We start from the raw sequence: 27,859 nt of genomic DNA, 5'->3' as shown, positions 1-27,859 counted from the left end.
AACAAACACCTGCGTAAAAAAGAAAATGGTAAACTAAAGCTTAAAAGCATTGCACTTACTTGCATTGTGCATGATAATACTTAATAAGGTTCTGCAGAAGGTCCACGCCTTTTTTTGTCTTGATTTCATTAACCTTAATAAGATACTGTATAGACAATGAAAAACATGTTGATAATCATGCCTCACAACCTTCAACAGTTTTCAAGCAATAAAACATCATTTGCTCAATGAATTAACTATCACTGTGTTTAACTTGGGTGTTGACTCATAACCACAGTTAAGCAAAATATAAAACAGGTAACAGTTTATTTGGCCATTCGTAAAAAAATTCGAACACCCCAAAACATAACACAAACTCAGGAAAAAGTTTAAACTTTTACAGTTGTCTGAAGACATCCTTTTTTTAATGCCTCTGCAGTAATTACTGAAATATTCTAAAAATATAAATACTATGCAATTTAAAGTAATTTCCACTAAAATGTAAAGAGAACTATTAATATAAAAAGCAGTTTTATTGAACTAATAAAATGATAAATTATAGTGATACAATAGAAGTCTTAGAAGGCTTCAGAAAGCATGTTGGAAGAAAGATATAAAAAATACTTCCTGAACAGCTCAACCATAAACCTGAAAAAATAAGAAATATTTCCATAATATATTTTCAGCCCGAGAACCTTAGCATAATAATCTAAAAACAAAGAAAAAGAATAAAACAAAAGCAAGCCAAGTTTTGCACTTTTTAGTGCAAGAGTTGCTAAAATAATTCTCTTTATATTGCTGTACTATGTGACATTGAAATAATTTCCTCCCTCCACCCGCATTAAACAACAAAGTGGATTTCACCAGCTTTAAGTAAGGCCCAAAAGGTACTTTTTAGTTATGGTGCCATAATTAAAAGCTGAAGGTTGTTTCTTACTTCACACATCTGTAGCTGAAATAGTCGCCTTTCCTTCTCCATTTCCTCTGCTATCTCAGCTCCTGTTATTTCAGTTCTTATCATCCCATGCTGTTTTGCATGTTCTCTTTTTTCCTTTTCAATTTTTGTACTGAAATTTTAATTAGAAAACATTTTAGAGAATTTCTTCTACTACCATGTTATCTACTATTATTTAGGAAAAAAAATAAATCAAGAAATATTAAAAAAGCCATTCTCAAGATGAGTTCCTCTGTGATACCAAATCCTACTTTTTTTTTTTTTTTTTAAGTGTCCAGAAGTAATGGAGTCATGAAGCTGCCCTTCCTTCCTGTCACCTTGTAACTCTTTTCTCTAGTTCATATGCTATTTATGGGGAAAAACAAAACAAAACAAAACAAAACAAAACAAAAACCAACTCATACTTTGTATATGATGTTCTCCATGGCCTTCATCTCTATATACTGCAGCATAAAGCATACATATAGCAAACTACTGTCTTGGCAGGAAAATGGCAGAATGACTTAATCAAATACGTTTCATGCTTGTAAGGCAGGAATTAAGAAAAAAAAATAAAGCAGTATATGCAGTTTACCACCTATGCTAAATGACATGACTTCCAGTGATTACGTTTTCAGAGAAAGCCAACAATGAAATTCTGAAATAGCGAAATGCAAAATATGGAACTAAGAGGCCATCCTGAGACTTCAGTTAGAGCTTTACAGTGTGACTGTCCTTACGTGTCTACTCTGCAGGCTAACTGGATACCCCATTAGTGAGCAAACTTAGATTTCCAATAGAATAGAAAAATCTAAACAATTCTCTGATTTCTTTTTTAAAACAGATAATCTTTATTCTCTAGCAGCCTTTTTTAAGAAAAAGAAGACAGAAGCTGTACTTCTGTGAAACAAGTGACAAAGCAGTGTGTATTTATTAGACTGGTACTCCTTGCCAAGGGAAAAAAAATTAAAAAGGATTAATTTGGTTCTGAACTCTGCTTTTCTCCAGCTAAGGCAGGCATAATGTTTGCATGTAGAACAAAATAATTTTCAGCACTGTGACTCTAAACTTTATTTTCTATGTGGTCTTGAACAAATTCTGGGAAATGGGGTTCTCTGAGAAATCTAAGGGACATCTCCTTCTTGGTTTTAGTAAGACCAAGTGAAATCTGCTCACAAGAAACCTAAAAAAGAAAAAAAAAAAAGTAACAAGACAACAGGCATCTTTCTGTAAACTTTCCAAATTCAGAACAGAATCCCATAGAAGATTCCATGTGTTGAGTCTGTAAGAGATACCTCTGTCTGCGTTCTGTTTGATGGCATTTGGTATAAACAGGCTGGCAAAGACATACTTGATTTTACATACAGCAATTTCAGAGGCAGAGAGAATTTTTTTTTTAAACCAGTTTGCTGTCTATAGAACACTACTTACTATTTTTGAAAAATATTCAATATCTGTAAGAACTAAATAACTAAAAAGGAACAAAGAAACAATTTGCATGTAGACCTGAATGCTCAGCTGAGTATGATGTTATGATTTGGGACAGGAATCTCCTTTTTGTCTTAGATTAGGAATAACGTCATTTCCAGTTCAGTTGTTCATAAGGATTTAACATTGCAATGAATTTTGAAGGCAAAAGTTACTATATGTGGGTAAGAAAACTATGCCAATAATAAATGTTTCAGCAGTTCTTGGTGGCCTGACACTTTCTTCCATTGCCTTTTTCCCCTCCTGGTTAGACATAAATGAAACAAAGCTTATAATAGCATTAAAAAGGGGAGGAAATTAAAGGATACGAAAAATGAATTAACTCCTGAGAGCTCTTGAATTCTGATAAAGCGACTGTCCATCACTTTCTTGAGAGTATTCCAAACCATTCCACTAACATTTCTGCAACTAGGATACTACTGTTTCCAACCTTCTATTCTTATATATCATTCTTTACCCACAGAAGACAGATATTATAGCAAGAAAATATTTTTAAAAACACAGATATTTTAGAAGTCACACCAACTGCACTAAAATCTTGCCTCTCAAAAACATACAGTTCTGCAATATAGCACAATATATAAATCTCATAATTTTTACCATAGATAGATTATATGTATATGGTTATAAGAATGTGTAAATGCCACGTGAAATCTCCACAATTCAGTTTACAATGTTCAGTATCTAAGTGTTAAGTATCTTCCTTACACTAAAGAAATACTGGACACTCACTTAACTAGTTCACAGAGAACATAAAAATATTTTATTTCTACAAGTGCAGAAGAGAGATCCACAGAAAAGATGCCTTGCTCATATTCACATTTATTATCCACAGATACATCAGATACATTACATAGTTTGCATCCAGGAGGGGAAAGGAAAAAAAAAGGAGGGTCGGAATACTTACAATTTGGTTTCATAATCCTTCCAGGCTTTGTCAAAAGGCTTTTTGAGGTCCTTAGGAAACAGAAAATTTGCTTAGAGCATTTTAAAAACTTTTTCTTTCTAGTTATCAAGTTATAACTAACAACAAAAAATACTGTTTTCTTTTAAAACTTTGTTCAGAGAGCAGCTGGAAAAAACACTATTTTTTAATCTTGTAAAGTATTGCCTTCCTATGCACCTTAAGACAGGAATTTACAATGAAATTCTAAAGAAGCATCACAGTCACACCCATTTTGTATTTGTTCTTCGGACTACATGCAGAATATTAATGGATGCTAACATAAGAAATACTGTCATAGGTGAATGGAAAAAAAGTCACAAGACAGCTGAACCTGAAAACATTTCCCTAAATAAAAAGCCAGTTTTCAACACTTACCCCTTTAACGCCTTTTAAGTCTCCTTTTAAGAGAGAATCCAAAGTGAAAATAACATTGTGGCTTAAACCCTGGAGCTGAAAAGAAAAACATTATGCTGTTATCATTCAAAAAGACTTATTATGATCTTACCACACTAGTGCCAACAAGCCTTTTAACTTCACTAATGATGTTGCAATCACCTCAAAATTTCTAAATTAATAGTATATTCAAGTCTGGGAAGAATTAATGAACATTCATTTGCATCAGACATAGAAATATTGTAATTAATCTTTACTTATATAGGGTGATACAAACCCAGAATTTTAAAAATAGCATATAAGCAAAGTTCTGAAAGCACCTCAAGGTAATCTTCAGTCTCTTGAAGCAAACATTTGAATATTGTTTAATAATTTAAGAATCAAATTAGGTTTTGGAACAAACATTTCTTATAGCCTCCTGAGTAGGAAGCCTGGCCCTGCTGTGCTACAGGCAGATAACACGCAAGGCGTGTTAATTCAACCACGAACGAGAGGAGCAAAGAGAGTCACCAGCTATTCGATTATTCCCAGCTAGAAGACCATTCCTTTCTTTGTCCAGTGTGAAATCTGGTATCTGCTTAAACTCTCACGAGTTTAAATTTCCCCCCTTTAAGCGCATGACTGGTTGATTACATGTCTGTGGAAATGCCCAGTTTGCCAGTCTGAGGCTAGAAAAACCTACTGCTGTAATCCTGTCTGAACATGTACGGCGTGTACAGTCCCTGAAGAGTCATGATCACAGGCGAGAGAGGTGTATCGACATTTATCCCAGTCTAGTGAAAAGTCTGTTGCCTCTCCAACTTCATCCCTCCCTTTGTTTATCCCCCAAAATGCACCATGAATTCTTCAGTTCATTGACAGGGAAGGATAGGGAGAACGATGAGAAGGCTGCAAGACACCACATTCTCTGCTTGTAGACCAAAGGAGTAGGGAAGTGTTACGTTAATGGTTTTCATCTGCCATACATATGCCCAAGCTCCGCTCTCCTATTAGGGTCTTCTGAGCATATTTTAGGCCACTAAACTATTTTTAAGAGATTTTTGTGAAACAGATGATCCATACAGAGGAAAATACCAAAAATGATCACTCAAGCTGGTTTTCCAGGTGTAACGTTCCATTCACAAACTCCTTATATATTCAAAAGGCATGTAGGAAAAATCAAATATTCCATATTTTAAAAGTGACATTATGCAATTTTAAATACATGCACATAAAAGGTTTTAAAAGAAATCCTGCATCATGCTTTATTTTTTTCATAGGAAATAAAATAAAGTCATGATGAAACAAGGCATGACCTGTGTGCATTCACTGCCGTTTTAAGAACCAAGGTCTGTTACCAATTTACCAGCAACGTCTTTTACCATGTCATTATTCACACGAATTACATCCACTATATATAAAATAGTGTATTTTCCTTCACTAGATTCACTATCAGTCCTTAACTGAAAAGAAGTAAATCCAGACTTGCTTCATTCCCCAGATATGCTGAGCAGAACGGATTTCTGTAAGGTTCCCTAGAGATTACAGCCAAACCCAGCTGCCAAAGCTCGAGCACAGTTCAGATGACCGTTCTATCTAACGAAGATACAAAGCAGTCCTACAAAGCACAGTTCTTCAACTGCATTAGAGAATCACGGAATCTTTGGGTTGGAAAGGACCTTTAAAGGTCATCTAGTCCAACCACCCTGCAATGAGCAGGGACATCTTCAACTAAATCAGGTTGCTCAGAGCCCCGCCCAGCCTGACCTGGAGTCTTTCCAGGGATGGGGCATCTACCACCTCTCTGGGCAACCTGTGCCAGTGCCTGACCGCCCTCATAGCCAAAAATTTCTTCCTTATATCTAGTCTAAATCCACCCTCTTCTAGTTTACAACCATGACCCCTTGACATATCACTACAGGCCCTGCTAAAAAGTCTGTCCTCATCTTTCTCAGAAGCCCCCTTCAAGTACTGGATGGCTGCAGGAAGGTATCTACCACCTCTCTGGGCAACCTGTGCCAGTGCCTGACCGCCCTCATAGCCAAAAATTTCTTCCTTATATCTAGTCTAAATCCACCCTCTTCTAGTTTACAACCATGACCCCTTGACATATCACTACAGGCCCTGCTAAAAAGTCTGTCCTCATCTTTCTCAGAAGCCCCCTTCAAGTACTGGATGGCTGCAGGAAGGTATCCCCAGAGTCTCCTCTTCTCCAGGCTGAACAACCCCAACTCTCTCAGCCTGTCCTCACAGCAGAGCTGTTCTATCCCTCTGATCACTTCTGTGGCCTCCTCTGGACCCTCTCCAAGAGGTCCATGTCTTTTCTGTGCTGAGGGCTCCAGAGCTGGATGCAGGACTCCCAGTGGGGTCTCACTAGAGCACAGCAGAGGGGCAGAATCCCCTCCCTCGACCTGCTGGCCACGCTCCTTTGGACGCAGCCCAGGAGACAGTTGGCCTTCTGGGCTGTGAGCAATCATTGCTGGCTCATGTCCAGCTTTTTGTCCACCAGGACCCCCGAGTCCTTCTCGTCAGGGCTGCTCTCAATCGCTTCATCCCCCAGCCTGTACTGATACCAGGGGTTGCCCCTGACCCAGGGGCAGGACCCTGCACTTGGCCTTTTTGAACCTCATGAGATTCACACAGGCCCATTGCTCCAGCTTATCCAGGTCCCTCTGGATGGCACCTTGTCCCTCAGGTATGTCAACCGCACCACTCGGCTTGGTGTTGTCTGCAAACTTGCTGAGGGTGCACTCAATCCCACTATGTCATTGATGAAGATACGAAACAGTACTGGTTCCAACACGTACCCCCGAGGGACACCACTCATCACCGATATCCGTCTGGACATTGAGCCATTGACCACTACTCTCTGGATGTGACCATCCAGCCAATTCCTCGTGCACCCAACAGTCCACCCATCAAATCCATCTCTCTCTCCAATTTAGAGAGAAGTGTGTTGTGGGGGACTGCGTCAAAGGCCTTAGAGAAGTCCAGATAGATGACATCTATCAAGCTCTTCCCCTGTCCACTGATTTGGTCACTCCGTCATAGAAGGCCACTATGTTGGTTAGGCAGGACTTGCCCTTGGTGGAGTCATGCTGGCTGTCTTGAAGTACAGGAGTCTCAGCATGGCAGAGGGAGAAGTGGACCTTCTGAACACAGGCTATTATACAACTACTTAATTATCACCTGATAGCTTGTCAGCCACCCCTCAAGTTTTGTTCTTTTTTAACAGCTTGCAGATATCACAACTGATAATTATTCTTAGCAGGAGATGGATTCAAATTCAGAAGGCATATGACACACACTTGCATCTTCATGTTCAAGGTAACTTGACTACTGTTTCGTGTGTCAATATTTTTTTTTTAAATTCACAAATTCTTATATTCAAAATGTACTCAAACCAAGATGAAGGACAGCCACTAGAACACCTTGAGCTGCAGACTCAAACAATAACAAGACCTCAGAACAAGGTTCTACACAGCTTAAAAGATAAAGATCTGAGAAGGGATTCTTCTCCTTAATTGCAACAACATAAGTAGTGCTCAAATACTAATTTTGTACGAAACAAAAAAGCAACCTCATCACTTTCAGTGATTAAAACCACAAAAGATTTTTTTCTTTACTTGGCTTCACTAAAAGAATTTATAGCAGATAGTCTAACCTTTGATTCCATTTAAAGAACTAGGCTTTGTTTATTTTCCTTCTTAGCTTAAACATGCTCCTCCCACAATATTATTTCATAACAGAAATAAGAGGAGCCAGGGAATTTGGAGTATTACGACTTTTCGTAATTTGTTCTCTGTTGGCTTCTTATCTCAATACACCATAACTAACAAATCACTGGCAGTATCAATTTTGTTTGAATAAGGAAAATAATTACGAATATTAAGCCAACAAATGATTAAGGTAATACTTTATCAATACACAGATAAAAAAAGGTATTATTGTTTTCATTCTCAACTATTTCAATCAGTTTCCACTTAACAACCTTAATTGCAGTTCATAGCTCAAATGTGAATTCTGAGAAAAAAAATATGCAAAAGATTTTAAACCCAGCCTAGTTCATAAAAAAAGAGAGAACAGATATTTCTGCAATATGGATAGATATGGCAGACTTAAAGCAATTATCAGGGCAGGCATGAACAGCAGCACATTATTGTAGCTTTTTTTTTTTGTTTTTCCAAGTGTATCAGTTAAGGATAACCAATTCAAGCCATTAATACTTGGCTTGAAATTACTGAACAGTAGCTAGCTAGTCTGTCAGCTAGGAAGAAAAGCCCTATAGAGCAGTGTATTACTCTAATATGGTAAGATTTTGGAATAATTTATTACATTTTTGGTGACTTGCTGCAACAGTAGCCCAAGTGAATTAGAAACACGTCTGATAACAAAGCAAAACAGTCTCATACCTAGAGCAAAATAAAGGGAAAAAAACCTTAACAGATGGAAATACATATGATAATTTGAGGAGGAGGGATGTGCAGAGAAGATAATTTGCCCACAAAGATTAGCTGAGGACATTTACAGGAAAGGGAGGTGGGAAAAAAACAGACATTGGGGGGGGGGGTGGAACAGACAAAAAAACAGGAAAAAAAAAACATTTGGAAAAGGTCAAGCACCATGCAAACTTTTTTATCTACAAGTGCTCCAAATATTCTTCCAAAACTTTATCTAGATCAATTTAAAGACATCAACACACTCAGTTTCACATATGCAGATCTTCATACAGCTTTTTAATGCACTATTATAATGAATTACTGCATAAAGAATGAAACCTGGAACAGGAAAGGAGGTAGAATTAGTAAAAAGCAGAGAAACCGATTCTGGTGGGACTCTCAGATTGCTGAAAACATAAACCAGTGTTGACAATGGCCAATCACAATGGAATTACCTTTACAAAATTACAGAATTTCAATAATTATGATGATAAAACATTTCCACATGCTGTTTGGTCATTAAATAATGAGTAGTAATAGAGTAGTAGCAAGGTAGCCAATTACACTAAGATGGGATGTTGTGGTTGGAACAATAATGTTTTCCTTAGCACATGTTACAGAAGTGGTCATCATGTGTCATTCTTATATTACAATCTTTAAAAAAAAAACAACTCAGAAATATAACATGATATTTACATGTTCTAAGTTTCAGATGTTATATTTAGTGATAACATCAACAGTTTACAGTAAAATTTGCATAGTGACTTATTTGTTTTTGTTGAAATGATTAATGGATATGCTTTTACTCTTGACCTTGTACGCAGAGCAATCATTTCAAAATGATGGTTTCCAAAAGTTGTGTATGTAATACAAGTTGCTGGCTTTACTTCACAGTAAGTGATCATAGTAAGTGAAGATCACTGATCATTCTTTAAGTCCTTCACACAGAAGAAAATAAATTATTCTGTACCCTCCTTCTCATGAAATATGTATAATAGCACAATTCATAGGAAAATATTTAATGAATCATAATTAAAGTTCAAAAGATTTAAAAAAACAGATCCAAATTTTTGAAGTAATCTTTTGTTGCCTACTCTGTAGCTCCATTCCTTACTCTTCTGCCTGTCTTTAAAGACCATTCATTATTTTATTGTACATTTATTAAATGAGGGAAGAACAATCTGCTCTGTGTAAAAAAAAAAAAAAAGCCTATTAGCTTGCCAATCATTTTAATACCTACTGCCTTTTTTCAATTGATTTTATTAACATAAGCCTCAGCTCCTACTGCGGGGCTTTATCAGTGACATTATACAGCCCTCCTCTCAACTGTTTTTTCACTGGACCTCAACTTCTATTTTGAAATTACAAAAAACTTTTTCTTTCAGTGTAACTGTATTAATCAGACTGATGCTCAAGAACAACAGTGGGTCAACAAAGCAAAATCAACTGTCTTGGAGGGAAGGTGAAAAAGAAGTGTTTTTAAAATGTTGAAACATTAGTAAAGTAAGCTCATTGTCTACTTGAGACTGATGAATGAAGTAAATTAGGGAACAGCCTATTTTAAATCCCATCAACAAAAATCTAAATAGAAAATCCTTCATAGTCTAGCTGAAATAGCATGATGTTGTTTTGAATGTGTGGCTTCTTAAGTTAAAAGAGCTTCTTCCTCTTGATCAGTGCTACTTTAAATAAATACATAAATAATCCCCCACTTCTTGTTTACCAGTTGAAAGAAGTTAAAAATTTCTGTGGAAGCCCTGCAAGGAATAATGGTAGTCCAGAGAGTTTCCAACAAACTGGAGTTCTAGTCCCAAACTCTCCTCCAACTGCACTTTAACACACATTTTAAAATAACCATTTTTTAATTGTGTGCTGAAGTAAGATTAAAGGAGGCCAAAATAACACAGAATGACAGAAGTCTTTACAGGGGAAAGCAGGTCGCTCACTTTATCTACTGGTCTTTAAAACTGCCAATGTTGAAACAAAGGATGTTGCAGGTAATAAAGCAAGCAAGCTTTATTAGGATAAGTGTGATCATCCTTATATGAGTGAGCAGGTGATGAAGAGGCAAGACTCAGAAGGCAGAAATAAGCACAAGCATGAGAGGTCAGAAATGACACCCCATTTTGAGTGTTGTTAGGGCCTGTGCCATCTGAGATGTTTATAAGTGAATCTCAGAAGAGTGGAGAGTCAGGGGAGAATGTCTGCTGATACTAAGCTATTCTGGGTAGTAAAGCAAAAGCTAGTTTTATAAAGTGTTGCATGAGATCCTTGTAACACCACTGTCAGAATGAAATTAAAGATTGAAGTCTATGCTGAAAAATGTAAAGTGATGCATAAGGAGGGAAAACTGCATACAGAATCATGCTTATGAAATAATAATAATCAAGAAAAATGGCTCAAGGAAAAAATAACTTAAAGTTACAACATAGAATCCCTTGCAAACATCAAGCTCAGTGCTCAGTAATCATAAAACAATCAGCCCTCAGAAAAGAGAATAAGAAATGGAACCACCTTCACGTTTGTCCCCCCTTATTTCAGAAAAGGGTACAAGAGTACTAAGAGAAGATACAGAAAGGACCAACGAGGCCAATCCAAGTTACGGTATCACTAAGACTCAGCTAAAAATGTAACAGAGGAAGGGAAAGGAGGAATGATAGCTATCTGTGAATTCCTGGGAAAAATAAGGCAATTCTTATATTTCTTGTTAAGATGTAAGAATCAAGGAACGATAAATGAAAGGACCAAGTTCAAAAGAAATAGAATTGATATTTCAGAGAGCAGTTCATTTCAGTGCTCTGGAGAAAACCACCATGTTCTGTGCCAAGCACAGTAATACCTAACAAGGACTACAAAGCAAAAGATACTGCCTCCAGCTCCAATGTCTCTGAGCTGAAGACTGTTTTCATGATCACCTTACAGAAGTTATCCCCATATGTTTGCTCTCTTTCTACACTCTTCCCTAAAGATTTACTCTCGGGCAATTGTCAAAGCCAGGGTACTGGCTACATGGACCTTTGATAGGAACTAAAGCAGTTGTGCTCGTGCTAGGGACTCTAGTAAAGAAAGCCTGTTATATTGCTTATACTTTATACATCAAAAAGCTTGGATATAAGCCCAACTATAAGAAAAATATAAAATTGAAGCTACCACTTTCTGAATACAACAGCTATCAAACCCATGAAACATGATTTCACAAGAAATGTAGCTTCATTACTTTCAGTGTTCAAAGATACTTGCTATGACTACAGTTTTATTATCCAGCATTCAGAAGTATAAGGTTTAAGACAAACTTTAGGTGAGACAAACCTTTAAACCACTTCAAAAACCTAATATTTAAGCAATGTCTGCTTTGTATACCACAAGGAGAATGGACTATTGACACCATTTAAGTACACTCCCCAAATAGTTATTTTTCTTCCAAAAAGTGAGTTTCTCTTTTTGAGGAAAGACAAAACAGCTATAACTACTGGTTTTGGATTTTTAACTGGAAAGACTTCAAGTCAGGTAATGACTTAAAATAAGGTCCATAAAAAGAGATATATAACACCATCAATCACTTGAGAATGATGCCTCAAGTGACTCCTCAACACTTACATTTTTCTTCTTAACAGCCAATTAACAATCAAACACAGCTAGTGTGTAATAACACCCTTTACAAATAATCTCTCCAGAAATTACTGTGTTGGTTTTTGAAAAAAATTGAAGGCATCTCTAAAGTTATCATCAGTCATAAGGATCATGAAATTGTTGCACTGTACTTTACTTTGGAGAAACTAAAAAACTAAGAAAGTTTGAAACTCCTCACCAGGTTCTTCAGCAGCGTTGATAATTCTTTAGTAAGCGTGGAAAATTTTACAAAAGCTGTGCCAAGATCTGGATTATCCCGACTTAAAAAATTACTTCCAAATTTATCTAGTACTTGTGCATAGTTTTCTTCATTTTGAACATGATCTGCAAAGAAAAGTTAAAAGTCAGAAAGTTTCTTTTTTATAGACCGTCATTTATTATTTAAGCTTATGTATTGCAATACAGTGACAAACCAACTGACAAAACAGTACTTTCAAAAAAGCCACAAATTAATGTGTTTACTGAAAATTACAATAATTTCAATATTAAAAAGAACTATTTAGCAAATGGACATGTATCTGCTTCTTTTAAATCAATGACTTGAATTTGTAGTAGTTCAATGAAAAAAGCTCTGTAGTTATTAATAAAGTAATAAGATCAATAGAAGATCAATCCAACAATGTAAGTACATGTGTTTATTTTGTAAACAACATCGTAATTTGTATGTCTACTTTAATGTAATCGTTCTTATATTGTAATGTAGGATACTTTTACAGAACAAATATATTAAATAGTATCAGATATAAAACTAAGGAAAACAAGTCTGAATCTGACTGCAAGTTTAAAAGAAGAAACATGTCTTAGAGACAAAGATTCCCTTTTCACCTGTTTTGTAAAACTGAGTAACCGCACAGAATGGCATGTATACTGCTATCTAGCCAAAGGCTTGTTTCAATATATTTAATAGCAAATTGGACATCCAGAGAGGCCAGAACCAAGAAGATGAAATTGAAGCCAGTGAAAGTGAGCAAAATCCTTAATTCAAGGATGAAGGAAATTCTGAATTACAGACCATTGTGCCTGAAATTTGTTTTCCTCCTTCTATTTCATTTCCTTATGGCATCTGTTTCCGTATTTTTTGTTACTTCTATTTTAGCATCTTTAAATAGAAAATTTGCCACTACAGCCCTTTGGGACACACTTTATCACCTCCATCTCTCTTAGAGGAATATTGTTGGTATTAATTAAATCAACATTTCACTTTAATGCGTTTCCTAGTCTTACTATTTTTTTTCTGTAAGCCACAAACACAAAACCACAGAACTATTCCAACTAGAACAAGTTCCGTGCAATGAAAGGCAGGAAAAAGAGAGAATAGTTGCCAATATGTACCATGTTTTTCCCCAAAAGACATGCATCATTCTTCAAGTTGTCATATTGCCTGGGAGCTTTTGAATTACAAGGGGAGGGGTGGGAATGGGGGGGAGACTGAAAAAAAAAAAGAACGGGGGGGGAAGACACAAGTTTCAAAAAAGGCTCATGAACAATGCCCCAAAATGCCTTAATCTACTTTGACATTATCTAAGAGCTAACACTTCTAAGGTATTACAGGTACTCAAAACAACAGTGACCTAAAGCTCCAACAAAAAAAGTGAAAACCTATGAGGCGACAAAAAAAATATCCACAAAACCACAAAACAATCACAACGCCTATATACCAAAAACAAATGCCACACATGAGACAAGATATATTCTAAAATCAGACATTAACACTGAGGCTTTCAAAAGGCCAAGTATTTAATCATATGTTAATGTGGAGCTGAAACTCAAACAGCATGTTTTTAATAAGAGCAAAACTGTTCCAAAAGCATACGCTTTTAATCAAACAGCTTAGCATTAAAACCAAAGACACCAGTATATAAAATATGCATTTTGTTTTGATGTAAAAGCCGTTGCATAAAGTAGACACAGAAGACTATCTAAGAAGGAGCTTTGGCTTACGCAGTCCTGAGCTAAGAAAGTTTAAATGTACCCCACTGCTCTGAAGGAAAAGGAAGGATAGTGGAACAAGGTTGGAAGGAAACCTGCTGGATCATGGAACCCCTGTCCTTGCCAGGGAAGCACTTTTAACCCCACCGTATTTCCTAGCATTTTGATTTTAAGTGCTGTGTTGTTTCATAGAGCATTTTCAAACGTAATTTTGTAAAGAGACTGAAAAAGAGCTGAAGATGACCATTTCCTTTTATCTGTGGAAAGTCAAAAGAAATTCCCGGTCAGAGAGAGGAAGCAGGAAGCACATCATTGTCCTAGAACAATATATAGGAAATTCTCAAGAATCCCAGATCACAAATCACCTAAATCTAGACATGAGGCTTTGATTAAGATCTAAAGGGAAAACTTCTGTAATTACCACACACATACACACAAAATTCAAGTACTGTGTAAGAATAATAGATTTTTAATTTTTACATAAGTATCAATGCAAGTCTCGTAAAAGGAGTAGTATTTTCTGTTGAAGAGGTAAAGTAGTTCCCTATGCGACCTTAAAGGCACATAGATGAACAATTAGATCTGCAACATAGCCTATACTGAAATGCAACGTATGAAAATCAACGTGCTTAAAGTACGTGCTTTACCTCCCTGCAGATGCCTCATACAAACACAGAAATTACTTCCCCACGTCCTAACAGAATTTCCTTTGCATAAAGAAAACTACCATGTGCATGACTTGATGTCTTCTTCCTTAGACACAAGTACTGTAGGAAGGACTTTGCTAACCCTGGAGACAGACACGACACCGACAGCGGTCCGTACGAAGGATAGTGTTTGCCTTCTAGAACTGGCTCATGTCTTCTCGATATCATAAACAAAGCTCAGTACTGTGATGAAAATAGAACAGCTGCCCCAGACAGACATCCTCCTCCTTCAGCAGCTCCTTGAGAGGTGCCAGAACTACGGACATTTGAGGATGGGCTCTGCACCCACTGACAATCCCTTCAAAGGGGCTACAGGCAGGGAAAGGGGCCTCACAAACCACCCCCTCCCCAATGGGATCTGGCAAGGCAGCCAGTACCTGAGCCCGTCGAGCACCTCACTACAGAACGGCACATATAGGATATAGTATAAAGCAACATACTGGACTGGATATAGCAGTGGTATTTTCCAAGCTGAAAGATGCATCTTTTTTTCTCCACAGTTCACACCTTCAACTGGAGGCAGTTGGACTAGATGATCATTGTAGGTCCCTTCCAACTCCGTTCTGTTCTAAACCTGAGAAACACCCAGCAAAGAATTTACCTTTGTTTTTTAGAAAACCTTGGTAGGGCTCGTTGCACAGCAATGCTGCGGCAACACTCACTTCTGCACTGTAATGCATATATTGTGAGCATTATACGTTAAGGGAAGGAAAAAATACAGATGCATCGGAAGACACAAATCCAGGCAACTGAGGAAGGAACAACAGCCACAGCAGCTTACAGCAGCCTTTTGCTACACAGTAGTACTCACCAGAAGCAGGGAGCACTCTTGCTCTGGGCCCCAAATGCAACTCTTTCATGTCACTGATTATACTTAAACTACCCACAAAGAAACCAGAAGAATGGCTAAATTACTGAGAATAATACATCTCCATATCTGGTTAAGTCAAAAAAAAAAAAAGAAAAAAAAAAAAGAAAAAAAGAAAAAAAAAAATCACAATCCAGAATCCTGATCAACTTGAAACTATTTTTATGTTGCACTTATAAAACGGCTTTGTTCCCTGAGTAGCCAGAGGAAAAATAACCAAAGTCAGAGCCAAGTTGCATTTATGAATGGAAAAACATACACATGAAAAAAGACTCAGAAAGACTTTAGAAAAAGCAAGAAAGCTGGCAAGGTTAAAAAGGATGGCAAAAAAAGTTATTTGAAATAAGAAAGAATCCTTTCTCATTTCATCCTTCACAAAGCTGAACTGTAATGAAAAAGTAATAGAAAAAAAAATATTTGAGCAGCATATTCTTATCTGGACTTGATAACAATAATAATGCCTTCTGGACTGAAATTGCTGAAGGGAAAAGTAATGAAAACCTCTTTTTTTTAAGATTTGCAGAGCAAGGAGCATCTCAGCAAGTCTACAAGTTTCTCTAGATCATCATGGTGTAAGAGCACTGAGAGATAAGCCAGCCCAGAGAGGTAAAGGACTACTTTTTGCATCTATGTTCATCACTGCCGTGCTTGAAGAAGTTCTCATGGAATTTTCTTTCAATGCTGTTTCAGAGGGTTTATACCAAATCTGAGTGGTAACAGTAGTATTCATAAAAGCTGACAAAATGAGCAATGGCAAGCCACTTAAACCCAAGTACAAAAATATAAAATAGGCAAACTACAGAGTTGTAAAGTAAAGCCTCTTATTTCTAATAGCCTCAATGCTACAGGAAGAATGAGAAGCAAATATAACAGCAATTTTTAATAAGAGCTCCAGAGAGAACCGAGAATTCAAGCACGCACCAGCAGAGCAATAATGCTGACGTATTCCTTGGGCAAATTTGTAGAAATTAAAGTGCAGAACAGAACCGGTAGACATGTGGATAAATACAAAATGCTGAACATAAAACACAGATTTTATAAAAATAGATTTTTACTTCACAAATCTCTGCCCCCCAGGGGATCAACAAGCATGTGGGGAGACCAAATCCACACTAAATGATCTGTTTGGATTTCTGAAAAGGTCTGTCCCTCACCAAAACACTAAGAGGAACTAAGCAAACAAGGAATAAGAGGGATGAGCCTCACACAGAGGAAAAACAGGTCAAAAAGATGAGCTGGGAGAAAGGAAAGAATCAAGAGTTCATTTTCTCAACAGAGGGAGGTCACTAGTGAAGTCCTATATAGAACAGTGATAAGGTCCACATAGTTTAATACCATACAAATGAGTTAGGAAATAAAATTCATAGTGATAAACTCTGTTGTTCTCCATGCAATACTATAAATTATTCAGGGCAATAGAAACAAAAGCTGACTCCAAAGATTAATCTGTCCAAACACAGACTACTACAACAAAGATATCCATATTGGAGCTTGGGTTCTACCCTTCCCCTTACATATTTGTGGGTGATTGTGGAAACAACTCAATACAGAAATCTATTTCAATAGGTAGAATGGACGATACAGAATCAAGTTTGGATTCAATCCACCAAAAAGTTGTCCAACACTACTCTAGCAAGCTTTGGGACTTCTAAGTCCCCTACAAACTCCCCAGAACATGCAAAAGTCCCTCAATTTGACAACACGTGAGTAATTCTGATGGACTTGAGGCCAATGCCTTGAGATATGGACAGGGTCAGTCTCCTCCTCCGGGGAGTCAAGGCCTGAAGAGCATGCATGGAACAACTTCGTAAGGGAGCAAGGGTACATTTAACTGGATTTATGCAAGACCATGTATAATAAAGATTTACATGAATTTAAATTCCTTAGTCAAAATGAATGGTAGAAGTCCATTAAGAAGTATCATGCATCACAGTATCAGTCCTGACTCATGTCATTGCTGGCCTTCATATCATTGTGAGCTGAGAAAGTGTTAAAAAATAGCTAAAAAATAAAAAATCATTCCATCTTTGCACCATTTTTCTACTTCCTCAAGCATCTGTTGTTGATCATTGCAGGAGACCACATGCACTACTGGTCTGGCTCAGTACCTTTAGTCTTGCATGGATTTTATGTCTTTATTTCTCCATTGTGTAAATTCTTTCGACTACATTTGGGAGTTATACCAGGGAACTAATGAAAAAGAGCTATTGAAAAATCTACAACAAAACTAATTGTGCAATCTACTGCTGTTACAATTCAATCCAAATGTTATGGGAAAGCTAGTCAGAACAGATTCTCCCTGAAGTTCAAGCACCATTCTCATAAGATGGGTTCCTAGTTACAGACGCAGTTACACGCCAGAAATAAAGGGCAAGCCAGGTAAGGAGAAAGTGGTGAGAAAGGGGGATCAGTTTGTACGTCTCACTGGATTTCATAAGCAGTATGTTCCCAAATAGTATTTTCAGACAGGGAAACAGGGATGGGACCTTTTTAAGGGATTTCCACATTTCTGTGCTGCTATGTTTTCTTTTCCACAGCAGTAGATCTAAATCTAAATACGACAAATGGGTGAGGGATGTGCACAGGAAAGCAAAAAGTATTTGGGTGACATTTAAGCTCTCTTCGTAACATAAGAGAGCCCCTGGCGTTTCAGCATTCAGCAATGAAGAGGAACAAACCAACACACCAGGCAGCTAGGACTTTCTGAAGAATTGTGGATGAGACGTTGCATTGTGTGAATGTCACTGTTCAAATGTTGCTTCAGGCAAACAAACAAAAAAACCAACCCCAATACAAACCAAAAAATCCTAGCTATGTTGGTAGGGCATGAATTGGATTACTGAACTGAAGAAAGAATTTCTATTGCTCCTGAATAACCATTTCTCACCAGTCAAGCCATAGTTCTCAAAGGAGGTTATGAAGCAGGGGAGTTTCAAAAAATATTTCCTGCTCTAGTAGTTTAAATACGGTCTCACCTTCTAGGAAACAATTAGGTTTTCCAATTCCAATTTCCAAAAAATTCCGATTTTGAGTTCTCAAAATCTAGTTAGAAACTTTCTTTTGAAATACTAAAATAGTCACCTAACTTGTGCTTGAAGTGACAATGCATTTTGGTAAAAACAAAGCCACTTTTTTTTTTTTTACTATGTTTTACGTGCAGTTAAACATCAATAAAATCCACTTTTATCACTGAAGCATAAGAAAATAGCTGGCTTAGCAATTCTCTTTGTACAAGCAGGAAAAATGAGTTTGAGTTTTAATTCAATCACTTTATTTTTATATTTATTTTTACAAGGTTTCACATGTATAACACAGGCTTTTAGTCTGGCTCTTACTAACCGTAGTTTATGTTTATCAGTTACTGCATGACTTGCCTCCTGTGCACACCTTTTCAAATTATAATGTAGCCTAGCACGGCAGCATTCTGAAGAGGGAGCTAGAGTATTATGCATAGTGCTTTCTTTTTACACTAACTTTTACCTTTGAAACAAGACTTGTTCAAAAAAAGAAAACAAACAAACAAACAAAAAGAAAAAAACAGCAATCTAACTACCTCTGGTCCTTTTTAAGTACAGAGACAGCCAGCTAAAACCATTAGCTAACCTTCTACTGCTTTTCCTCAATGTGACTAGATCGTCATATAGTACGGCTTACTTATAGGCATTGAAAACAAGATTACTTTTATTACAATACTTAAATCAAATGATAGCTAAAATCTCCAGTATCTTTTATGTATTTCAAAACAGGCAGAACACTTTTCATGTGTTCTACAGTGTTAATCAGTTTTGAAATTCAGTAAGTAAGTACTTTCAAAAGGATAAGCTGCTTGGAGCATCTGAATACTTTTAAAAGCATAAAACTAAACACACATGTACCAAATACTATTCTCACTTTGTATCAGGCTTCACAGTCTATTGGGAAAACATTCATCATCAACTGAAGTTACAGAAAAGCTAATTAAAACATGGTGCTAGTAAAGCAACAATATTAGTCATTGGCAGAAAAGTTAAGAATCTCAGTGCAGTAAAAAACCGCACACTTCCATAAACATGAGCTAACGGGACAGCACACAGCATACCAAAACAGCACAGAAACTAAGGCCACTCAGAAGCCACTTTGCTAAACTGATTATTACTGGTGGGGAATAGGAACTGTGATTTTCAAAACCCCAGTATTTACAACTAGATGGTTATTAGAAAACGTACAGCTCTGCTACCATAGTTTTTAGACCTTAAGAGAAACAGCATTAGAAACCAGGCATACTTTATAACAGTTTTAAAACCTCACTTGTGTGCTGATCTGTGTTTGATCATTTGTACTGAAATCAAACTGATTATCAATTCATATTCCAGCCACCTATCATCCTATCAAAGTTATTACTATAGCTTCAATAAAACATCAATGGTGCTTTCAAACAAGCAAAACAATGATAAACTTCCATTATTTTATCTAAGAAGGGAGATATGTCATTTTTATTGTACATGTTATGAGGGGAGAGCCAAGTGTTGAAGGAATAAACACATCTATCTGTAGACACTTCTTTTTACTTATTTTTTAAACTTTTTAACAAGTTCTCATTCTTATTTCACTTAGAAGTGCACTCCATAAATTCAATCTAGGACATTCAATCTAGACATTGCCAAGGTAAGTACTTGAACTGTTACGACAGCAGGAAAATTTACCCATGGGAATTCTCCTAGACGCCTTTGAAAAGGAATATGAGAGTGAAAGAATTGGAGAACATGTTAATCAGATGTATAATCAGAAGCAGAGAAAGAAAATTTTTAAATCCAAACACTCCTAAAACAGATAAGCATCTCTTACGGTATACACTTAAACAGGATAAATTACAAGACACTTCTCAAACTTGAAATCAAATGCTTCGGTTCTCATGTAAAACTGAAAACAATGTCTTACCTTGCCCCGAATTATATATTGCTTTCACAGATTTTTTCACCTTCTGTAGGGCAGTTCTGTCTTGATCCAATGCCTACAATAACAACAAATAAACAAACTTTAAATATTTACTTCATTAATCAACAGCATACACTATAACATTTTCAAAGAAGCAGACAAGTAGTTTCACAGGCTGGAAAAAACTGCACATACAACAAATTCAGCCTGCAGGAAGCTGGAGGTCATTCAACCCCTTCACAATTAATTAAAAAACTGAACTGAAAACACTGGGAAGGCAGAGTAGAGCAGCAGTGACAATGCTAAAAGAAAAACACTTTTAGTTTTGCAAGAGACAAAGCATTTATTGAAATTGTAATATATTGGGGGGGGAAGACAAGAAATAGTTAGCTGATGCTTCTATTACAGCTCTATAGTTTCTACTGCAATTAAACTGCCTGTAAAGTTGTATGGTTTTCCCACAGTAGTAGTCTTCCACCTATAGACATGGATTATCATGCCAAACTCTTGCCCCAAACTCTGCAACAGAATTTTATAAATACAGAAGATGAAAAGTAGCAAATCAAAAGAAAAAGGACTAAGATCTGACTTTGAGCAACGTAATGTGACTGAAAGGAAATATTTCTAATAATAATAATACTCAAATATGCTTTTTCATTATTCCATCATTCTGAATTTCAAATTTTCTGCAATAATTTCAAAATCCAGAAGAAAATGTTATTAAGCAATGATGAATTTAGGATTTTATTTCTAGGTACTTCCTTTTTAAGCAACGGAACTTCTCTCTACCCACTGGTTGATGTACGAAAACAAATTAACATGAGAAAGAACTATTATGATACAGCAGAAAATAAAATCAAAGTATACATTAGTCTAGACTTGTGGAATTAAGAACCTTAAAAGCCACATACTGGTATTGTGCGCAGTGATCCAGTTAATTTCACTGAAGTATGAGTTTCAGATGTTCTGCATACTTAACAAGTTGTATATGGTTCCCTGCTATCCATGGAGACCACACAGAGAAATGTTTAAATAATTTCCTATATTTTTTCCCTATGTAGATCGTAGGCAATCTCCCATCACATAAGTAAAGTTAGATCAATATCTCAAGTTTTAATGAAGCTGGCAGTGTTTGCCACATTATATTCACATTCAAATCACTGAAGATTGGAAACCTTGCACTCAGAATTACTGTCAGGATAGCAGCCCAACTGAGACTGTTAGCTGTTGTAGACCACAAAGTTCATGTTGCAGAGACCCGTGGGTACCCATATTATCCAAACACCTGAAAGACTGGAGCTCCTGTGGGTCTAGTATGAGAAGACTGGCAGACCAAGGCAGAATGTCAGCTACTCCTACAGCAAGGTGTACCTCATCAGAGAGGGTCATCACCAGCAACACTACAAGTGAAAACCAATAAGCAGAGTTTTTTCACAGTCAAAGCTGAGATTATTAAAGTATATTGCACTGGGCATTAAGAGGCTCCAAAAAACCACAGTAGGAGCTCCAGGTCAACTAGAGTGTCAAGCACTGGAGGTGGTCATACATGAGGGTACTGCTCCTAGGTAAGTTCAAAACGCTGAGTGTTTCGGTGTACGCATGCTCACAGTAGGAACCCACATAGAAGGAAACCAATTAATGTATAATAGTTCTATTTTGGAGTGGCCCAATTTTAACCAAACAAAATGCTATAGTTGAACAATATATGAAAGTCTGTTATAAAAGAAAATGTAGTATTTCTGTTCTTTAACTGAAAAACACCATATTCTCAAATCACACAGCCACATCTGTGGTCGCTAAAGCTAGAAAGTTTGGAACCACAGAATTTATGTAAGTGCTTTCTAATACTATATCTCTAGTTTTTCATTTGCAGCAGAACAATGGATTCAAACATTCAGAACTGCAAATATCATTATTTCTTTTGCTCCCCAGTAAAATATTGGATTTTACCTGACTTTCATCTTGACAGAAAGAATTAAAAATTTCAAACTTAATAAAATATTAAGAACTCTGTGTTCATTTTCAAGACAGTGCACAGCAGGTGATTCTCCTTGGATTCATTTGCAAACACTGTCAAAAGCTGTTGCTTCTGCTTGCATGCTATGCAAGACAGTTGTTATCATACATTTCTACTGAAGTTCTCTCCATCTTCAATGACCAGAAAAAAATGATTCACTTGTCTACTGAGAGTTTGAATGCAGGATAGTATTAGAATTTGAAACCAATATTTTGGAAAAAAGACAATGGTTAACATTGATGAGATTCAGAGACAAAACTTTGTATTAAGTTCTAATATTGAAGCAAACTGGACACTCAGGAGGAGAAAACAAATACAGAACCTCCAAGAAACATGGTACTTGTTCCTAAAGATATCTGTCAAGAAGACGAGGGCAAATAGACTAGAAAAATCATCCAAATTAGAACCGATATAGAATTAAATTTAATCACTAATATGGGAGCGGAAGGGAAGGGAACATTCATTATTTTAAGAGAACAATCACCGAGCAAAGCAATATGCAGACATGACACCACTGCCTGAAGGAGCCAGTGATCTAAATCAGAATGACATCACAGGTCAATTTTCTATTTTTATATTTGCAAATATGATCTTTACATGAACTAGTTCTTCTTAGTCCAAAACTCTCTAAATAAAACAAATCTGCACACACTTACAACTGTATACCAGGGCAAAGTAAAATGCTTTCCACAGCGGAAACCCAATCCTATGTAGGATTCTAGGTATATAAAAACTGGTATCTAGGGGTGTTTTTTGGGTGGGGTTTTTTTGGTTGTTTGTTTTTGATTTGTTTGTTTTATATAACTGTACATAGCTTGTTTCGAAATACATTACATTCCTCTTCAATGCCTTTTGCTGGTAATTTTTAGCAGCACTCTGCTGCAAAGGAAGGATGTTGCACTCAATGCTCAGTTCAATTATTATTCCAGAGTAATGTTTTAAGGGTGTTCAACTGGAAAGGAACAGCCTTGCTTTCCCCAGTTAGGTGGAAGCATGCTTTTACAGTACCTGTTAATTTTATTTTCCATTATTTAGAATACTACGTAACTTTACCCCTTAGAAAAGTAAGAATCTGATCTTCTAGTAAGCAACATACAGTTACATTATTGAAAAGTACAAGGAGGCTCTGTGACAATCTCTAGGTATTCAGATGTTCTCCTTCCTACACAACTCCCCCTCATCACCACTCATTACTGGAAAACGCTTCTTTCTTCATTTCTTCATTTCTGTGATACCACCTCCCAAGAGGTCTTTTTATCTTCCCTGGGAGAACATGTTCTTACCCTCTTACGCTTTCTAAAAAGTCAGATAATTTACTAAAGGTAACTGTAACTCAGATTTGCTACCTCCTTGGATGAAAACGGTTATTCTGGAGACAAGCTCCATCTTTATTCAAAATAAGCATAGAATCATAGAATCGTTTGGGTTGGAAGGTTCCTTTAAAAAACATCTAGTCCAACCCCCCTGCAATGAGCAGGGACATCTTCAACTAGATCAGGGTGCTCAGAGCCCCGTCCAACCTGGCCTCGAATGTTTCCAGGGATGGGGCATCTACCACCTCTCTGGGCAACCTGTGCCAGTGTTTCACTGCCCTCATTGTCAAAAAATTCTTCCTTAGATCTAGTCTAAATCTACCCTCTCTCAATTTAAAACCATGATCCCCTGTCCTATTGCAACAGGCCCTGGTAAAAAAGTCTGTCCCCGTCTTTCTTAAAAGCCCCCTTTAAGTGCTGAAAGGCTGCAATAAGGTCTCCCTGGAACCTTCTCTTCTCCAAGCTGAACAACCCCAACTCTCTCAGCCTTAATAATGCAAAATTAGTGTTCACAAAAACCCTTGGGACATATTGTGAAGACATGAAGAAAAAAAAATCCAAACCACCATATTTAATCTGCTTATATAAAATTAAACAAGGAAAGCTCCTCATACTCAGCAGATTTGCTATGCATGATCTCTGACATACGCCCTGTCAAGTTTTCATATTCCTACATTCCCATATATTGAAGCTTATACTCAAGAAGAAAATCTTCTGATCGTGCAAGATCAGCTCTTCTAACCAACCAGTTTGGAATCCCCCAGACAGTCACCCCAGATTTAATTTCTCCTTTCTGCTAAAATTTAGCTACTTCGAACCTAGTCTGCAATTTCAAATCACCAACCTAGTTCATGTGGGCATGGTGATGTTGGGTTGATGGTTGGACTTGATGATCTTAAAGGTCTTTTCCAACCTTAATGATTCTGTGATTCAAATCTAAGCGAGCACTGCCTCTCCTTCCTCATACCAGAGCACTCATGTTGGCTACACTGTGATCCAGTTCAGGAGCTGCTGTGGTGACCTCAGCTCCATGAAAACCAGGCACTCCTTTTGAAGACTGTGGATTTAGCTCACCTTTCATCAGTGCATTGCACATTAATAGAAATTTGTACTTACAGCTACCATTCCACATTCAGAGACAAGACTTCTTGCAGCATCCTCCCTCAAGTTGTACATTTACTGGTAACTATTCATACCAATATAAACACTGGAACACTTGTCTATCTATGAAAACAAAATTAAAATAATTTTGGTGTGGAGTTAAGGCGAGTCCTCCCAAAGGATCATTTCACTGATGTAGATCACCGGGTAGCTGCATGTACACTTTCACCAGCATGACACAGCACACAAAGTCAGTACCAGCTCAGGAAAGGTGTATGTTGACATCTCATAACCCACAACATAGCCCTCTCTGCTAGATGAGGCAGCGCCGTGCACTGCTCTTCACGCAGACAGACACTGCTTTTGCCTCTCTTCAACTCTCTTCAACCTGATCTCTTCTCAGTAAAGGGTATTTCTATTTCTGGGCTGTGCTTTGTTTTAATAGCTTCTAAATTTTAAACCAGAAATTATACTACTGTGCAGTGTGTAAAGTGCTAGATTCTGGATTGCTATCCACCTCTGACATACTAAAAACTGCCAAACTCAAATTTAGATAGACCACTAATTGTATGTATTTGTGTGCATGCATGCGTGTAGGTACTAAGATGTGTGTTTTTGCATGCATGTGTGTGTCTGTAAAAGTCTATATACTAGAGATCATACTTAAGAATGTATGGCGTACTTATTCCTAATAAACATGAAAAGCATGGTTTGAGCAACACAATCATCCTTTCTTGACTGATGTAAAACTACTATTACAGAAGCTGATCACAAAAGTGTTTTGTATATATATTAAATTTAGCTCTTCTAGCAATCAGCATCATCCTAGAGGCACACATTTGCACAGAGGACACTACGGCCCCTTCAGCCCACTAGATCTACTAAAACACCAAACATGTTTTGTGTACCTTGCAAACCTTTACAATTTGAAGAGGAAAAAAACCCCACTGATTTCTGTTTCAGCCTTACAATAATAAAAAGACAAGTGTGGCTCAAGACACTGACAACCACATCAATATGCCAGCATACATTATTAATCCCTTCAAGTAGATTATTATCCAGAGGAGATGCAATTTCCAACTGGAACAAACTGCTCATCCTCGTATCAGAGGACGTTTAGAATTTCACCCCATTTGTAGGAGGTTTGCCCTAAAAAATTTCGTATCCTATCACGACCAAAACCCACCCATAAAATAATACACCAAAACAGAAGTGTTTCAAACAATTACACTATTTTGCACAAGATAAACCCATGACAGAAGCCTGAAGGCTATTAGAGCATGCACAATTTATGCACTCATGACAAAAAATCCCCCATGTATTTTAAGAAATTATTTTCCTATATTAATAAAACAATCCATAGGAAGTATAAAATGGGTATAATAAATGCTTGGTAGTCACGTGCATGTACTGTCAAATACAAGTTTAATTATTTTGCAGAAAATACATGGATGATATATTGGCTTTGAGGGACTAAAAGTAGTGAGTATCTCACCAATTTACACAGTAATCTAACTCTGGCACAGAAGTGACGGTTACTATTGTCTGTACTAGAAAACGTGCCTGCCATCTGCTCAGGTCCCAGTTACAATATCCACATAGTGAAGCAGAGCAATGGCACCTTACAAAGTCATAGCTGTTCAGCAAAGTCACAGTTGTTCAGCACCAGTATCAGTTTTCTTCACAATAAAATCCAGACTTTATCAGATGGATAATAAACGCAGACTAGACAGGTTCATACATTATTCCATGCCGCTGAAATTGCAGCAAGACAAAACCCCATAACTTCTCCAGTGAAATATAAACAAAAGAGAAGAGTTAAGTTGGTCTCCCGTAGCTTACCCACTCAGAAAGGAGCAGACAACCAAACACTTAATTCTGTAAATGGAGAAATGACTGAAACCACCCTACCCGTCCTTCCCTCTCCACTCAGTTTGGACTGGCCCTGCCAGTCACCAGTCTGAAGTCTGTTTCCAATTACTGACCCCAGCACGTCTACATGACAAAAACAGGGTAATGGTTAAGAATTTTCTGGAGACACTTAGTCCCTTCATGTAAAGATGGACATAGAAAGGCACAGTTTGAACTTGTCCTGAACTACTTAAAAACCCAAAGGGTCCAAATGAGAGAAAGCAAACAAACAAAATACCCACATCAACAAGCACTTACCACTGTAGTAACTGCCACCCACATCATTTAGTACACCATCACTTACCAGCTACTCCCAAAATAAGACCAATTAAGAGATAATGTTCCTTTTAAAAAATTGTAATTTCCCTGAAAATTGGAAATACCAAGTGTTTAACCATAAACCAATGAAAAGAGCTCAAGTAATCAAATTTAGGAAATACTTTTTTTTCCAGAAAATATTTTTTTCGGGTAATGCCAAAGCTCAACAGAGACCCCATCAGCTGAACTTCCCTCACATGTCCTGCTCTTAGTTACATGGCCTGATGCAACTCAATAGCCTCTCTCCGAGCTGGCTTATGTGAGAAAAATCATCAGTCCTTCTGCAAAGGTCACATCAGACGAGCAAGCTCATTCACATAGTCTCTAAAAAAACTTGCAAAAATAATAGTCGCTAAATTATTCTTCAAGTATCACTCAAATGGCAGCACAGTAGAGACCGCTTGCAAAAGAGCTCTCTAAAAACTTCAGTATAGCTACGTTTAATTTGTTTTGACAACTGATCTTTGGATCTCTCTTTGCAACCACACTCCTACCCAGAAGCCTCTTCTGCAAGAGCGTGAATGCAGGCACTAATTGCTGTCTATGTATGATGACTCCCAGATAAAATGAAGTTAGCATCATGCTTTTCCTAATGAGCATGGAGCAGACATTTGATCTTGTGCACGCTCTGACACGTTTGGGAGTATTTAATAATATTTTGGGCAGTTCCTTCCTTCAAGTTCTCAGTTGAGTTACATTAATATTTCTCAGCTTAGCTCACTTTGTGCACAAGGTACATTTAGAAATAACTGAAAAATAAAACAATGAGATTTGTTCCCAGATATGACAATGACACAGATGAGATTCATTTTCTAACTTCTGTTGTGTAGGAGATGCTGGAAAGCCCACAACTAGTGACAACAAATGAAAACATCCACTGACAAATACAAAATTTTCCCCACAGGCACAGGCTCTAAAGCAGCTTCCACTAGGTAGAAACTAATCTTGGTGACAAATATCATAGAATCACAGGACGGTTTGGGTTGGAAGGGA

General features: G+C 37.1%; 1 protein-coding gene across 1 annotated transcript in view; it reads right to left on the bottom strand.

The window, feature by feature from the left end:
- Positions 1 to 20,282, bottom strand: part of LOC104621619 (arf-GAP with SH3 domain, ANK repeat and PH domain-containing protein 1-like) — a gene marked incomplete at its 5' end in the record, with an annotated part of 81,120 nt that extends 60,838 nt beyond the window's left edge. The window contains 6 exon segments of the mRNA XM_010288150.1: positions 60 to 145; positions 917 to 1,046; positions 3,309 to 3,358; positions 3,723 to 3,797; positions 11,967 to 12,112; positions 20,210 to 20,282. Coding sequence (XP_010286452.1) covers positions 60 to 145; positions 917 to 1,046; positions 3,309 to 3,358; positions 3,723 to 3,797; positions 11,967 to 12,112; positions 20,210 to 20,282 — 560 coding nt within the window.
- Between the last annotated feature and the right edge of the window lie 7,577 nt (positions 20,283 to 27,859).

This window comes from Phaethon lepturus, unplaced genomic scaffold, assembly GCF_000687285.1.
Source record: "Phaethon lepturus isolate BGI_N335 unplaced genomic scaffold, ASM68728v1 scaffold14255, whole genome shotgun sequence".
NCBI classification, from domain to species: domain Eukaryota; kingdom Metazoa; phylum Chordata; class Aves; order Phaethontiformes; family Phaethontidae; genus Phaethon; species Phaethon lepturus.
This window is presented reverse-complemented; position numbering and strand designations above follow the sequence as displayed.